The 13918-nt window shown below is 41.2% G+C and overlaps 1 protein-coding gene across 1 annotated transcript in view; it reads right to left on the bottom strand.

Moving 5' to 3' along the window:
- LOC141499600 (galactosylceramide sulfotransferase-like) overlaps window positions 1-13918 on the bottom strand; it is a 38283-nt gene extending 24365 nt beyond the window's left edge. Inside the window, exon 1 of the mRNA XM_074202261.1 lies at window positions 13821-13918. Within this exon, the coding sequence (XP_074058362.1) occupies window positions 13821-13918 (98 nt within the window). The remainder of the gene's footprint in view (window positions 1-13820) is intronic.

The following is a 13918-nucleotide window of genomic DNA, read 5'->3' as shown; positions in this document are numbered from 1 at the left end:
AGAAGTCTTCACTCAGTAATTTCTTCATCCCTCTCATACAGTAAGAGAAAAATGTTTACCAACTTCATGTCAATCTCATGCCAGAGTCATATAAATAAATAATTACCGTATTTCCCCATGAATAAGATGCACCTTAATTTGGGGTCTGAAATTTGAAAAAAAATATATTACATCAAGTTATTGAACTCAAATTTTATCATCATAAATTCAAGAACCTTTTGCTCCTAACTCTCAGGCATCTTTTGGGCAAGTCTGGGGTATGGACACATGCTTAGTCCATTCCATTTTATGACCCTGAAGCACCAAGTTGTATCCTCCTTAGAAATCAGTCATTTATTTTTCATCAGCAGGTCTTCTGGCCTCTTGTTGAACCATCTTGGACAGGGGAACTCCAATGACTCTCTGCTCTTCAATCCATTTCTTCAATTCTCTCTCAAACTCAGGCCACTTGGCTGCTTTGCCTTTCATGGCCGTCTTCTTCAGTAGCTTTCTTCTTCCTGGAGCCAGGCTGGAATTGTTTTCTCAGCTGGAAAAGGATCAGACTGACATTCAGCAGCATGATTTCCTTCACTTTTGCAGACTGGATCACCTTGAACTTGAACTCAGTACTGGATGAAAATATTTTCTGAGCCATTTCTGGGCAAAATGTCACCTAATATACCAGTAACAAATGTGAAACAATGCGTGCAAAAGCAGGAAATGCAAGTAAAAAAATCTATAAACACTGTATAAGATGTTCCCAGTTTTTAGACCCCAAATTTTTTTGAAAAGGGGTTCATCTTATATATGAGGAACTACATTGAGCCAGGATTAAAAAATAGATAAATCTTGTCCTGGGGAAATTGAATTAGGAGAATTCTACCTTGGCCCATTCCAAAAGTTATTCTCTCAGCCCTCCCCATGAGAACTCTACCTGTAGTTCATGCATGTCAACCCCGTAGCATTGCTGGCATCATGGATCATTCGCCTACTGGAATCCCTTGAGGATCATACCTATAATCAGATTCAGAAGAGTATCAATTATAGTCCCATATAGTCTAACAGCAAGTTTCAATAAACTTAGCTTTGTAGTGTTGCAGGGGTTCAGTGTTCCTTGTAATGAATCACTAATTGACCCAGGAATGCAGTGTAACAAAGAAAATAGAGATTTATTAAGAAATTTTTATACAACAAAGAAAGTGATAGAGGAGTTAATAAGAGAATTTAAAGGACCATGTGGCTTTGCTAATTAATCCCACTCCAGCAGCTAGATTAATGCAGAAGTCCCCCCCCCAAAAAAAAGAGTTCAGCATCTGCCAGAGTCTCCTTAAATTCCCCCTCAGGGTCCATGGGAAGAGAAGATGTCTTAGGAGTTGTCCAAGTCCCTCATTAGAGAGGTTGCCCCTTGGGGAGGGGTCAAAGGTCCTAGAAATTTGATTCTGGTCTGAATGGTCTCAAGATGATATTTCAGCACCTGAGTAAATCAGCTTGCCTTAGCAATGGGAACATGGCCAAGGTCAGACTGAAGATCAAGGTAGAGTGTTCTAACAGAGTGAGAGAGGAAGAGAGACAATTTTAACAATGCAAAGAAAAGATTTACAAAACTTGTTTCCAATGAATTTCAATATTCCCCATGTCCATGATTCTCTGCATCAGTAGATTTAGATGGATTCAGTTATTAAGGATTTCATATTGCTGATTTATGTGAAAAGAGTTTAAGGTCTGTAATTTTATATTTTGAAAGCAAGTCATGTTCTTAGGTCAGCTCTAAAGGATCTGCCTCCTTCTAGATCTGCTCATCAGGTTCTAAGAAACATGTAGGAAGATTTAATACAAACTCAATATAAAAATGAAGTTGTAAGAGAAATCATTACTATTAAGAATGCATAATTCATAACCCAAAGGGCAATAAAAATGTGCATCTAGCAATTTGATCTAGCAATATCTATACTGGGTCTATACCCTGAAGAGATCATGAAAAGAGGTAAAAACATCACTTGTACAAAAAAGTATTCATAGCAGCTCTGTTTGTGGCAGCAAAGAATTGGAAATCAAGTGAATGAACATCATTTGGGGAATGGCTTAGCAAACTGTGGTACATGTATGTCATGGAACACTATTGTTCTATTAGAAACCAAGTAGGGACGGGAATTCAGGGAAGCCTGGAGGGATTTGCATGAACTGTTGCTGAGTGAGATGAGCAGAACCAGAAAAACACTGGACACCCTAACAGCAACATGGGGGCGATGATCAACCTTGATGGACTCGCTCATCCCATCAGTGCAGCAATCAGGGACAATCTGGGGCTTTCTGCAATGGAGAATCCCATCTGTATCCAAAGAAACAACTGTGGAGTTTGTAAAGTGAGAAGGCTGGACTAATGATTTCAATTGTTCCCAGGAGCCCTGATTCCCCTTTCTTCTGAGGCAGGATGAGTGGGTGAACTCCAAACACAAGATCATATCTGTTCTTATCTGCCTAAATGTAATAGCTTTCTTCTCCCATAGGAAAGTTTCTCAGTGCCACTCTCTCCCACAACTGGAACAAGGCTTTCCCTCTTTCTTTCCCCCTTTTCCAAATCCTCCCTTTACCTTCTCACCCATTCTCCCATGGTTTCTTCTTCTCCTTGGGAGCCTAAAGGAGCTATTTTCCCATCATGATTAACTTTGAATTGATCCCTCTTTCTTCTTCCACCCCTTCCCCCTTTTATGTGCCCTTCCATTCTGTAATAAGACCCACACAAAAAATAACATTGGGAGAATGGGTGAGAAGTTAAAGGGAGGAATTGGAAAAGAGGGAAACAGCTCTCCTAGAGTTTTCATGAGGATCAAATAGAATGGCACTTAGTACAGTGCCTACTGCCTCTCAGATGCCATATAAATGTTGATTGTCATCATCATTGTTTTCTCCTGGTGATTCATAGAATTTGTTATTTAGCTATGGAATTGTCCAATTTAATCACAATATATCACATAGTTTGTGTGTTTTTTTCTGTAGTTGATCTGGGAATTAGGGATTTTTTAATTAGCACTTTGTTTTCTGTGTTCAAAAGTTCTGAGCAGTTTCCTTGTGTTATTTCTTGTATTTTGGCCCTCAGATGTGTTGGTCTGTTATGTCCTTCTGGGAGACCTAGAATGCTAAAGCCACTTCTGCGCATACTGTCTTCTAGATCAATACATTTTGCTTTCATGGAGATGATGTTTTCTTTTAATATGATTACTTCGGGGTTTTTTTCAGATTATGCTTTGCTTTCATGGATTTGCATTTACAAAAGCAGTCTGCCCTCGAGGAGCTTACAGTCTATCTCTGGGAACCTAGGAGATCATACCATGTGAAGATGACTTAAAGGTTCTGGGGATATTCCAAACGGAGAAGGGAAAAATCAGCAGGGACATGGAAGCTGACTTCAAGTATTTGAAGAGCCAGCTGTTCATTAGAAAAGGGATAACATTTGTTTTGCTTTACCTTACAAGACAAAAATACAATTTAGATCTAGGTCCTGAGAGGCAAGTATCTCACATTGTGAGGCCCCTATATCTGACCCACCAGCTGAAGCCATGCTTCCATTTACTCCCATTATCATCTCACTGGCCACCTTGCTGGTGTGTCCTCTGCCATCATCACACACACACACACACACATACACACACTTTTCAATTTGGAACTTTCCAAACAAACTATTCCTCCCTAGCCACCATCTGCCAGATCCTTTCCTCCAAAGATGACCCTAGATCTGCCTAATATAGATTTGTATGTGCCTACTTATGTATGTATGTATTGTTTCTCCTTTGAAATGTTGGCTCCTTGAGGGTAGGACTATTGTATTTCTGTCTTTGTATTAACAAAACTTCACACAGTTTCTGGTATCTAGTAGTAGTAGTAGTAGTAGTAGTAGTAGTAGTAGTAGTAGTAACAGTAGTAGTAGTAGTAATAACAGTAGTAGTAGTAGTAGTAGTGGATGTAGTGTTGTGGATGAGAATTAGGGTCTCCAATAGAGACAGAGGGATGAAGATTGACAGTTTCTTTGAATAGTGAAAAATTCCCATAAGCCCTGGGATTTTCAACTGCTCAGGAGTTATTATAGAAGGCTTACAAAGTATACAGATTAAAACTCCTAGAAAAGCAGTAAGCACTTTGAGAACAGGCTAGGTGAAGTTTGAGTGAGAGAGAGAGAAAAAGAGGAGAGAAAGGACAGACAGCCATAAAGGCTGGCTTAGTCCGGCCACATGGTATGGGGGCCCATGGTGCTCCAGCAGGGCCGAAGTTGGGTATATGTGGCCTAGGAAGGTGGGAGAGCACCAAAAGAGAGAACCCAAGGAGGGGCAGCTCTTCCTAAATGCACTTCTGTAGTGGTATCACTTGGGGAGTGATCTAGCACCTTGCTCAGGTATTCTCCAGTAGGCAAGCTATGTATTGATCTTTTCTCTCCCCTGGAGCATAACCTCTAAATCCAATATGTCATTTCTTGTTACACCAGTGTCAATGGGCAAGGACAGGTAGCTAGAGAGTACGGGAAGGGGGAAGCTGGAGGAAAGTTGAACAATCCAAGGTCACTTCCATCCTGGAATGGAGTCCATCTTCCCTGCATCAGTAGTAGTAGTAGTAGTAGTAGTAGTAGTAGTAGTAGTAGTAGTGAGAGTAGCTAACAAATATTATTTAACATATTTATCAACACCATGCTAAGCACTTTATAATTATTACCTTATTAGTTGTTCAGTCATTTCAGCTGTCTTTGGGACCCCATGTGGGATTTTCTTGGTAAAGGTACTAGAATACTTTGCCATTTTCTTCCCCAGCTTATTTTACAGATGAACAAACTGAGACAAACAGTTGAAATGACTCACCCAAGGTCACCTAGCTAGTAAGTATTTGAGACCAGATTTAAACTCAGGAAGATGAATCTTCCTGACTTCAGTTCTGGCACTCTATCCACTGTACCATCTAGCTCCCTATCAAGTTAATAGATATTTAATAAATGTTTATTGATTGACTGATTTATTAAATGAGCTTTGGTTGAGGGAGAATATTAGGATAATTGAGTTAGAAATATATATCTAAAGTCTTAAAACAGTGACTGGAGCTAAAGTAGAAGAGAGGATCATTTGTACTTCACAACTATTGCAATGACATGAATTCATGAGCAGGAGGTAGAGGCAATTTTTTTTATTTTATTACTAACTAGAAAATCACAAGCAATTATGACACATGATGTTATATTAGAAAACCCAGAAAGTGGGGACTATGAGTAAATCCAAGAACTTATTACATAAAGAATATTCCTTTTAATATAATTAAATATAGAATTATATAAATGTATAGAATTTACCATAATTGATCTAGTGTGATAGTAGCAACATTAAATACCATGAAATTGAAAAACTTTTACACCAACAAAATCAATGCATCTACAATAAGAAGATAATGCAGAATGGGGAAAAAAATTCTTTGTATAACATATCTCTGCTAAGGGTTTGTATCCAAGATATATAAACAACTAAAGAAATAAAAAGATGGAAATATAGAAAAATAAGCATATATGACCAAAAAAGCCATTCTTTAATAAATAAGTGATCACAGGGTAAAAAACAAGCAGTCTTCAAAATAAGTTTTAAAGTATTAGCAACCACATAAAAGAATATTCCAAATCACTAATAAAAAGAGAAGGGCAACTTTGAGATTTCACCTCATATCTTGTATAAAGGCAAAAATAATATGAGTTATCTCTCATTGACTATGTTGGAAGGGTATGGAAAGACAGACACTCTAATGCATAATGGGTGAAGCTGTGAATTAGAACAAACACTATGGAAAGCAAACTGTATTTATTTAAATAAGATGGCAAAAATGACCATATCCTTTGACCCAAACATTCCACCAATAGGCATATACCCCCAAAATATCATTAACAAAAAGAAATACTACATATACACCAAAATATTGATAACATTTTTTTTACTACTGATGTGAAGGACAGGAAACAAAATAAATTTCCATTGATTGGGGGAAAGCTAAACAATTGTGGCACATGAATATATTGGAATATCACCATGTTGTAAGAAATTATTTGTATGATTAAACAGGGCCAGAAAAACAACGACACTAATAACAATGAAAATGGAAATAACAGGCACAAGACAATGAAAGAAGAATGTTGTGAAATTATAAATAACAAGAGAAGGGAAAAGTCCCACAGAAAAGACAAAAAAAAGACACACACACACACGAACGCACTTGCAGAAGTAGGAACTTATATTTAAATTGAATTTCTTCAAAGTAGTGATCATTTGCTGGGAATTTTTCTCTTCTTTTTTTCTCTTAATAATTCTTTGTTATAAGGGATGGCTCTCTGGGAAGAAGGGAGGGATAAATCTAGCTGATGAAAATTTTAAAATATTAATAAAAATCTAATTTTTAAAGATAATTTTGTTATGCGGACTTTGTTGAGATCCTTTCATAACAGGGACTGGGAAGGATACTCAAAAAGATGATGCTTGATCCTCCCTAAGTCCCCAAAGAACTCTCCAGAATTGGGGATATGGACAAATATGCCAAAAGCACCCTGTTAATTTGCTAAGGACAGAAAATATTAATCTGAGAGGAAAGTGTAATGAATATAATCAGCAACCTCCCTCCCTGCCAGTCTTCTGGACTGGGGCACTTCCTCACAAGCTGAACATGTCCTTTCAGTGGTGAGTATGTCAAATACCCTTCTAACTGTTCTTCAGGTCTCTATAAGGAGGAGATCGTAACCTATTCTTCTTCCTTTACCACGGTGCCTTCTGGAAATCCAATTCTTTCAAAAATAAACTTCTTTTTATGTTCAACTTTTTCTCTTACTCTCCCTCCATCTTCTTCCTTTCATGGGAATTTGTCCCTATGACACTGAATCCATGACCATCCTTGTTGGTATTAGGAGAATCTTAGAAAATGGCCCCACTCAGTGGTCCAAAAGAAAGAAAAGATATGCCTTGCCTTCCTCAGTGATACTTTCAGACCCTCCCTCTGCCACTATTTTTCAACAACCTTTCCTCTTTTGAGGTCACACTCTCAAAATGTATCACCCTATCAAGTCATTGGTGTCATCACCCACTGGTCTCTAGATCATGTTCTCAGTTAGGTCCTCATTGCTTATTCCTTCCTGACCAATTCTCTATCTCACTCCTCTTAATGTCTATTCCAAATTATCCCCTCTGTCTTTCCTCTTAGTAGAGGATCTGGCCTCATACTTCATTGAAAAAAAAATTGCAACCCTCCACTGAGAGCTCCTTCTCTTCCCTGATGCTACTCTTCACTAACATTATCTCCCCTTTTCTCAACTCCCTTGCATCAGTCCCAGAGGAAAGGTGATCCTTCCCCTTACCAACTCTGAATCCTCTTGTGTCCTTGAGCCCATCCCTCCCTTCTGTGGGCTCAGTCTTTCAATCATTTTCTCTCTCTCTCTCTCTTTTTTTAAGTTTTTGCAAGGCAAATGGGGTTAAGTGGCTTACCCAAGGCCACACAGCTAGGTCATTATTAAGTGTCTGAGGTCGGATTTGAATTCAGGTCCTCCTGACTCCAAAGCCAGTGCTCTATCCACCGCACCACCTAGCCGCCCCTCCTCTTTTCCTAATCTCTAGTCTCTGCTTATCCACTGCCTTCTTTCCATACTTAAAAAATCTTCCAAACATTGTACATCCTAACAGCAGCATGGGGATGATGATCAACCTTGATGGACTTGCTCATCTCATCAGGGCAACAATCAGGGACAATTTGGGGCTGTCTGTGATGGAAAATTCCATCTGTATCCAGAGAAAGAACTGTGGAGTTTGAACAAAGACCAAGGACTATTCCCTTTAATTAAAAAAAAACATTATCTTATTATGTAATTTTGCTATCTCTATACTTTATTTTTTTTTACTTAAGGATAGGATTTCTCTCTCATCACATTCAAATGAGATCAATGTATAGTCAATCTCCCCCTCAAGATTTTAAGATGGAGATCAATGTATACCATGGAAATAATGAAAAGACTAACAGAATACCTTCTGTAGGGGTGGGGGGAGGGAAGCAAGAATGGGAGAAAATTGTAAAAGTCAAAATGAATAAATAAATTTTTAAAACATCTTTCACTTGATCTGGACACTCCCTCAAGCTCTTGTCCTCTGTCTCTTCACAGAAATTCTCTAGTTCTTGAAAAACAGAAAACGTTGCTATGATGGTGGCGTCGGTGCTGAAGTGAATGTTCCACTAGGGGGTGGTGTTGGTCATTAGGTCAAGTAATAGTCATCGATAGGCTACTAGTATCATTGGATTACTTTCTCTTTTCGAGTCTTCCTCTGTTGTCTTAGCTCCAGCTCTCAGGGTCTTCGAGGACTGCCCCAGTGGACCAGGAATTCGGGCAGGTCCCACTTCAAATGCAGGTCCAGAGATGGACTGTGCATCTGCCATCAGAGGACCGGCCTGGTTAAATTCTGAGATGATCTGAGCAGATTGACCGTGGCGGGAATGGGAAGGGCAGGAATAGATTGATTTTCCAGATATAATTGTTGAAGATCTTCTCTAAGCCAACTCCAACATGAAAGGAATTCCTTCTATAAGATAAGGTCATGGTAACAGAGATCTGGGCCTAGTAAAAGAGGCCATCTTATCCAACCCATTCTTTGAGGAAAATGAGACTGGAGGAGATGACGTGACTTGCCCAATATTCCAAATGTGATAAGTGGCAGAGGACAAATTTGAACTCAGATCCTTTAATTACAGTATCTACTCAGCTCATATTTGGGTCATGAATAATTTTTTTCCTAATTATATGCAAAAACAATTTTAACACATATTGAAAAAAAATTTCATTTAAATTTCTTTCTCCTTCCCTCCTCACTTCCTTCCCTGAGAAAGTATCCAGTTTGGTAAAGGTCACACATGTTCAATCATGTAAAACATATTTCCACATTAGTTGCCCCCCAAAAAAAACTAAGAAAAAAAATTTTAAAAATGTTTCAATCTATATTCAGATTCCATCTATAGAACCAACCACCTCAATTTTTTTTAGTTTTTTTCCAGGCAATGGGGTTAAGTGGCTTGCCCAAGGCCACACAGCTAGGTAATTATTGTGTCTGAGGCTGGATTTGAACTCAGGTTCTCCTGACTCCAGGGCTGGTGCTCTATCCACTGTGCCACCGAGCTGCCCCCAAACATCTCATTTTCAAAAATTTCTTTTTTGCTATGAACTTTGTAGACATTACTAAATATGAACATTTCCTTCTACAAAGAACAGAAAGAGAAGATTGTAGGTGACACCTTAGGTCTCTATTATGGACAGTTTGAAACTTTTAGAGTGGGCCTTAAATTTAAGCAATAGTAACAAAGCATTCCTTTCTGAGTTCCCTTCTGTTCGGCTTCATTGATGCTCCTTTCTTTTCCCTTTCTTTTTACATTTTTATCACTGCTCCCTCACTTTTCTTCCACAACCTTTTCCTCTGAATCCCCCTCCCCAAATAAAATCCTTAGGTCTGATTGTTGAGTCCTCTTTTACAAATGAGGAAACTGAGGTATAGAGAGATTAAGTGACTTGCTCTGGGTCACACAAGGCAGAGGCAGAATTTAACCAAAACCTTCATTCCTTTCTACCATTCTGCTTCCTACTTTCCATGACTACTGACAAATGGTATATGGTTATCTATGTGGGTGACAAATGGTCACACAACCTCTTCATGGAGACCTCCAGCAAGGGGGGCCCCACCATCTCACTATGCAGCTCATTCCACCTGGAGACTAAATTCAACTCTATATCATCCCCTTTTCTGGAGGCCTTTCTCTGCTGATCCTATTGCTTATGGGGGTGATCCAAGGGATCACCCCCACAATCCTATGCCTTCACTTATTCATATGCTGCTCTCTCTGTCTGGCTCTGGCTCTGTGTCTTTGTCTTTGTCTCTGTTTATCTCTGTAGGTCTTTCTGTGTCTCTCTTTCCCTCCCTCCAACCCTCTCTTTCTCTCTCTCTCTCTCTCTCTCTCTCTCTCTCTCTCTCTCTCTCTCTCTGTGTGTGTGTGTGTGTGTGTGTGTGTCTCTGCCTCCCTCCCCTCCCCTTTCTCCATCTCCCTCTCTCTTTCTCTCTTTTTCATTCTCTCCATTTCTCTTCCCCTTCCCCTTCCCTTTTTCTGTCTGTCTTTCTGTGTGTCTCTCTCTGTCTTTGTCTGTCTATCCCTCCTTCTCCCTCTCTCTCTTTCTCATTCTGTCTCTCTCCATTTCTCTTCCTTTCTCCTCCTTCCCTTTTTTGGCTTATCTCTGTCTCTCTGTCTCCCTCTCCTTCCTCTCTCAATTTCTTTCTCACTGTTTCTCTCTTCCTATCTCTCCCGCCTCTCCCTTTCTCTGGTCTGTCTCTCTAACTTCTCTGATTTCTGTTTGCTCTCTGGATAAATGTGTTTACACTCTGTACTGGTATTTTGTGTAACTAATATTTAGTGGAAAGAGTGGAGCCTCTAGATCTAAGCTTGGGGCTCTCTTTTGCCTCAAGGGATAGCAACCTGAGAGGGACAAACCCAAAACTCACTTCCCCCAGGCCAGTGATACTTAAGAGGCTCCTGGACTCTGATGCCTCCCCTGAAAAGAGAACATCGGGGTCTAGCCTCTCACCCCACTTTCCTACTCCCCTCCAAGCAAGAACTGAGCCTTCCTTTAGGATTTCTCTCTCGACACATTCAATGTGGATCAATGTTTAGCATGGAAACAATGTCAAGACCATCAGACGGCCTTCTTGGCGGGGGGGGGCAAGATTAGGGGAAAAATTGTAAAATTAAAAAAAAAGAATTGAGGCTTCCCTTTGGGGGGGGGGTAAGATTCAGAGAATTCCTGCCTCTCCAGGAGTCTCATTTGGAGGACATGAACAAAATTTATGTGATAACACAACATATGTGTGTTTAATGTAGTGTGTGTGTGTGTGCGCGCACACGCATGTGTGTGTGTTTTCTCCCCAGAAAGGAAAGCTTAAGAGACACCTGGGAGGGGGAGGGATAAGTATAGGGAGGGGAGAGGATCTACACCTCAGGTACAACCGAACTTCAAGCCTTAACAAGGGAGAGGAAGAAACCCTGTAATGGCTCTGGGGAGAGACTGTCCTGGACCCTGGCAAGCCACCAACTGCCAACCATTTGCCACCCAGCGGGCAAGCAAACCAGCCTAAGTAAAGCACCCTGATGGAGAGATGGGAGGTAGGCATGCCAGGAGAGTTAAACCACCGCCATCTCTCCTCAGATGTCAATGGAGACATCCCAGGACCCCAAACCTAAGAACCTTAGAAAAAGCCATGTTTCTAGCCCAGTGCCTGATACCCCTATATTGGGAAGTAGCCCATTCCTCACTCTTCCCTCATGGAGAGAAAGCCTGACAGGAAATCCTGTAGAGGCTGCAGGATTTTATCACCTGTTGTTTTTTGTCCTCTCTCTCTCTCTCTCTCTCTCTCTCTCTCTCTCTCTCTCTCTCTCTCTCTCTCTCATTTTTTTGCAAAGCAATAGGGTTAGGTGACTTATCCAAGGTCACACAACTAAGAAAATATTAAGTGTCTGAAGCCAAATTTGAACTCAAGTCCTCCTGACTCCAGGGCTAGTGCTCTGTCCACTGTGCCACCTAGCTGCCCTTTGTCCTTCATCCTCAAAGAAGATCTTGATATCAAAGAGATGATGCCATGATAAGCACATAAATTGGATTTGAGTGGGGGGAGAGGGGTTGTGCTAAGTCACCAGCCTCACTTTCTCCTTTGGAGTCATCTGGCTTCAGTGGCCAGCTATGGAGATGGCCCCAGATGTGAGGCAATCAGGGTGAAGTGACTTGTCCAAGGTCACACAGCTAGTCGGTGTCAAGTGTCTGAGGGCATATTTGAATTCAGGTCCTCCTGACTCTAGGGTTAGTGCTCTAACCGTTTAGCCACCCAACTGCCAGATAGAAATCAGTAGAAATGACATGAAAGAAGAAGCAGGACCATCTGCTTTAACCCTGCCCTCTCGGACCACAGGACCTTTCCCCTGACGTGCAAGCTGAAGTCTTTCATATGCTGTCCCTCATTCGCATGGGAGCTCCTGGAATGGGAGCAGGAACTGTCTCATTATCTCCATGTCTCTCCAGCCCATACCACAATGCTTTGGACACAGTAAGTGCTTAATTAACTCCGAGGACGCTGAGGTGCCATCACCTTCTCTGCAGCACAGCTCCATTACATTGGTTGTAATGAGAGGGGCCAGAGTTTTGCTCATGTCAGATGGACCTCCCATCCCTAACATCAAAGGTAGGAAGATACTGTGAATTGACCAGTGAGGCCCAAGAATATGGTATAGAAACTTCTAGAAAAAGGGTAAGAGTATAGAACCCTAACAATACCAAGAAAAGAAGCAAGTTGCCCTCAGGATGCCCAAAGGGTTTCAAGAAAACCCAAGAAACCAGAGCAGTTTTTTCTGCCTTAGGTTGACCCATGAGGAGAGGAAAGTCCAACTAACTAGACTCTCCCTCACCTCTCCTGCTCTGGAGATCCCTAAGCCTCTCTCTCTCTCTCTCTCTTTTTTTGCAAGGCAACGGGGTTAAGTGACTTGCCCAAGGTCTCACACACAGGTAATTATAAAATGTGTGAGGTCAAATTTGAACTTCTGACTCCAGGGCTGTTGCTCTATCCACTGTACCACCTAGCCATCCCTTTTTTCTTTTTTTACTTCTCCTAAGGCAACCTGAGATTAGGTAAGAGTTAGTCATTGCCACATCTCACTGTTGACTCATGCTGACCTTGGGCATAAGACCCAGAAAGAGTCAACTATGACCAGGGTAGAGGAAGATTTTGTCCAGGACTTTGGCCCAGTCTTTGCCGGCTCTCTTAGTAACAACCCCAAACAAGGTCCCAGAATTTGGGCCACACACTGGCCATTCCATCCAATGGGTTGGTTCTTTTGTCATAGGTGTTGCCATAGTTCCTAAGTACTGAATCAACAAAGAGGGAATAAACACTTCAAACTGGGTGGGGAATGGCAGCATTGTAAGAGCCAGGCCTTGGGAACATAAAAGAAGTCAGTGTTTTTATAAAACTCATTGGAGAAAATAGAATCTCAAGGAGGACCTAGTTATCAAAAATTGACGTCGTTTCCTAGGCACCTGTGGCATTTTCACCTTTCTGGGCAGGGACACAAGGGGAGAAGAAGGCAGGGGAGAAGGGCTTGGTAAATGCTTATGTGCTAGGCAATGTGTTGGGTTTTTTAAAAAATTTTTTATGTTTTTTCAAGGCAGTGGGGTTAAATGACTTGCCCAAGGTCACACAGCTAGGTAATTATTGTCTGAGGCCGTATTTGAATTCAGGTCCTCCTGACTCCAGGGCCGCTGGTGCTCTATCCACTGCACCACCTAGCTGCCCCAATGTGTTAAGTTTTTTCAAAGAAAAGGAAAATTTAACAGGATGAAGAGAGAGACCAATTTAAGGATCTAGAGTTCTAAGCCCAGCTCTGCCTCAAGCTTGCTGAGTGACCTTGGGCAAGTCATTTCCCCAGCTTTTTGGCCCTTTGTTTCTTCATCAACAAATAGGGGATTGGATTAGGAGGTATCTGCAGTTCCTTCTAGCAAGAGTATTCTAAATTCTAGGTTCTAAGCTTGCTCCTAGCTTTGACATTCTCTATTCTAAAGACTCTCCAGTTTTGATATTCTTTGTTCTAAGGTTTCCTAGCTCTGACCTTCCCTGTTCTACGCACCCTCCCAGCTCTAATGTTTCATTCACTGTCATCATCCAGTTTACATCAAAGCCTCAGCTTCCTAATTTGGAGACTGGTCCCAGGGAGTCCTGACAAGTCCATCCTCTGCTTATTTGCTGTTCCCCTCAGTTCCCCTCCTTAGGAACCTTTGGTGGCGGGTGCATCTCTTCACAATCCCCCAGATGTGCTCTGTGCTCTTCTGCTCCTCATCTTTGTTCTCATGGACCCACACAATCCCCGACAT

Source organism: Macrotis lagotis, chromosome X (assembly GCF_037893015.1).
Source record: "Macrotis lagotis isolate mMagLag1 chromosome X, bilby.v1.9.chrom.fasta, whole genome shotgun sequence".
In the NCBI taxonomy this organism is placed as follows: domain Eukaryota; kingdom Metazoa; phylum Chordata; class Mammalia; order Peramelemorphia; family Peramelidae; genus Macrotis; species Macrotis lagotis.
The sequence above is the reverse complement of the archived record's forward strand: the minus strand, read 5'-3'. Positions and strand labels throughout refer to the sequence as shown.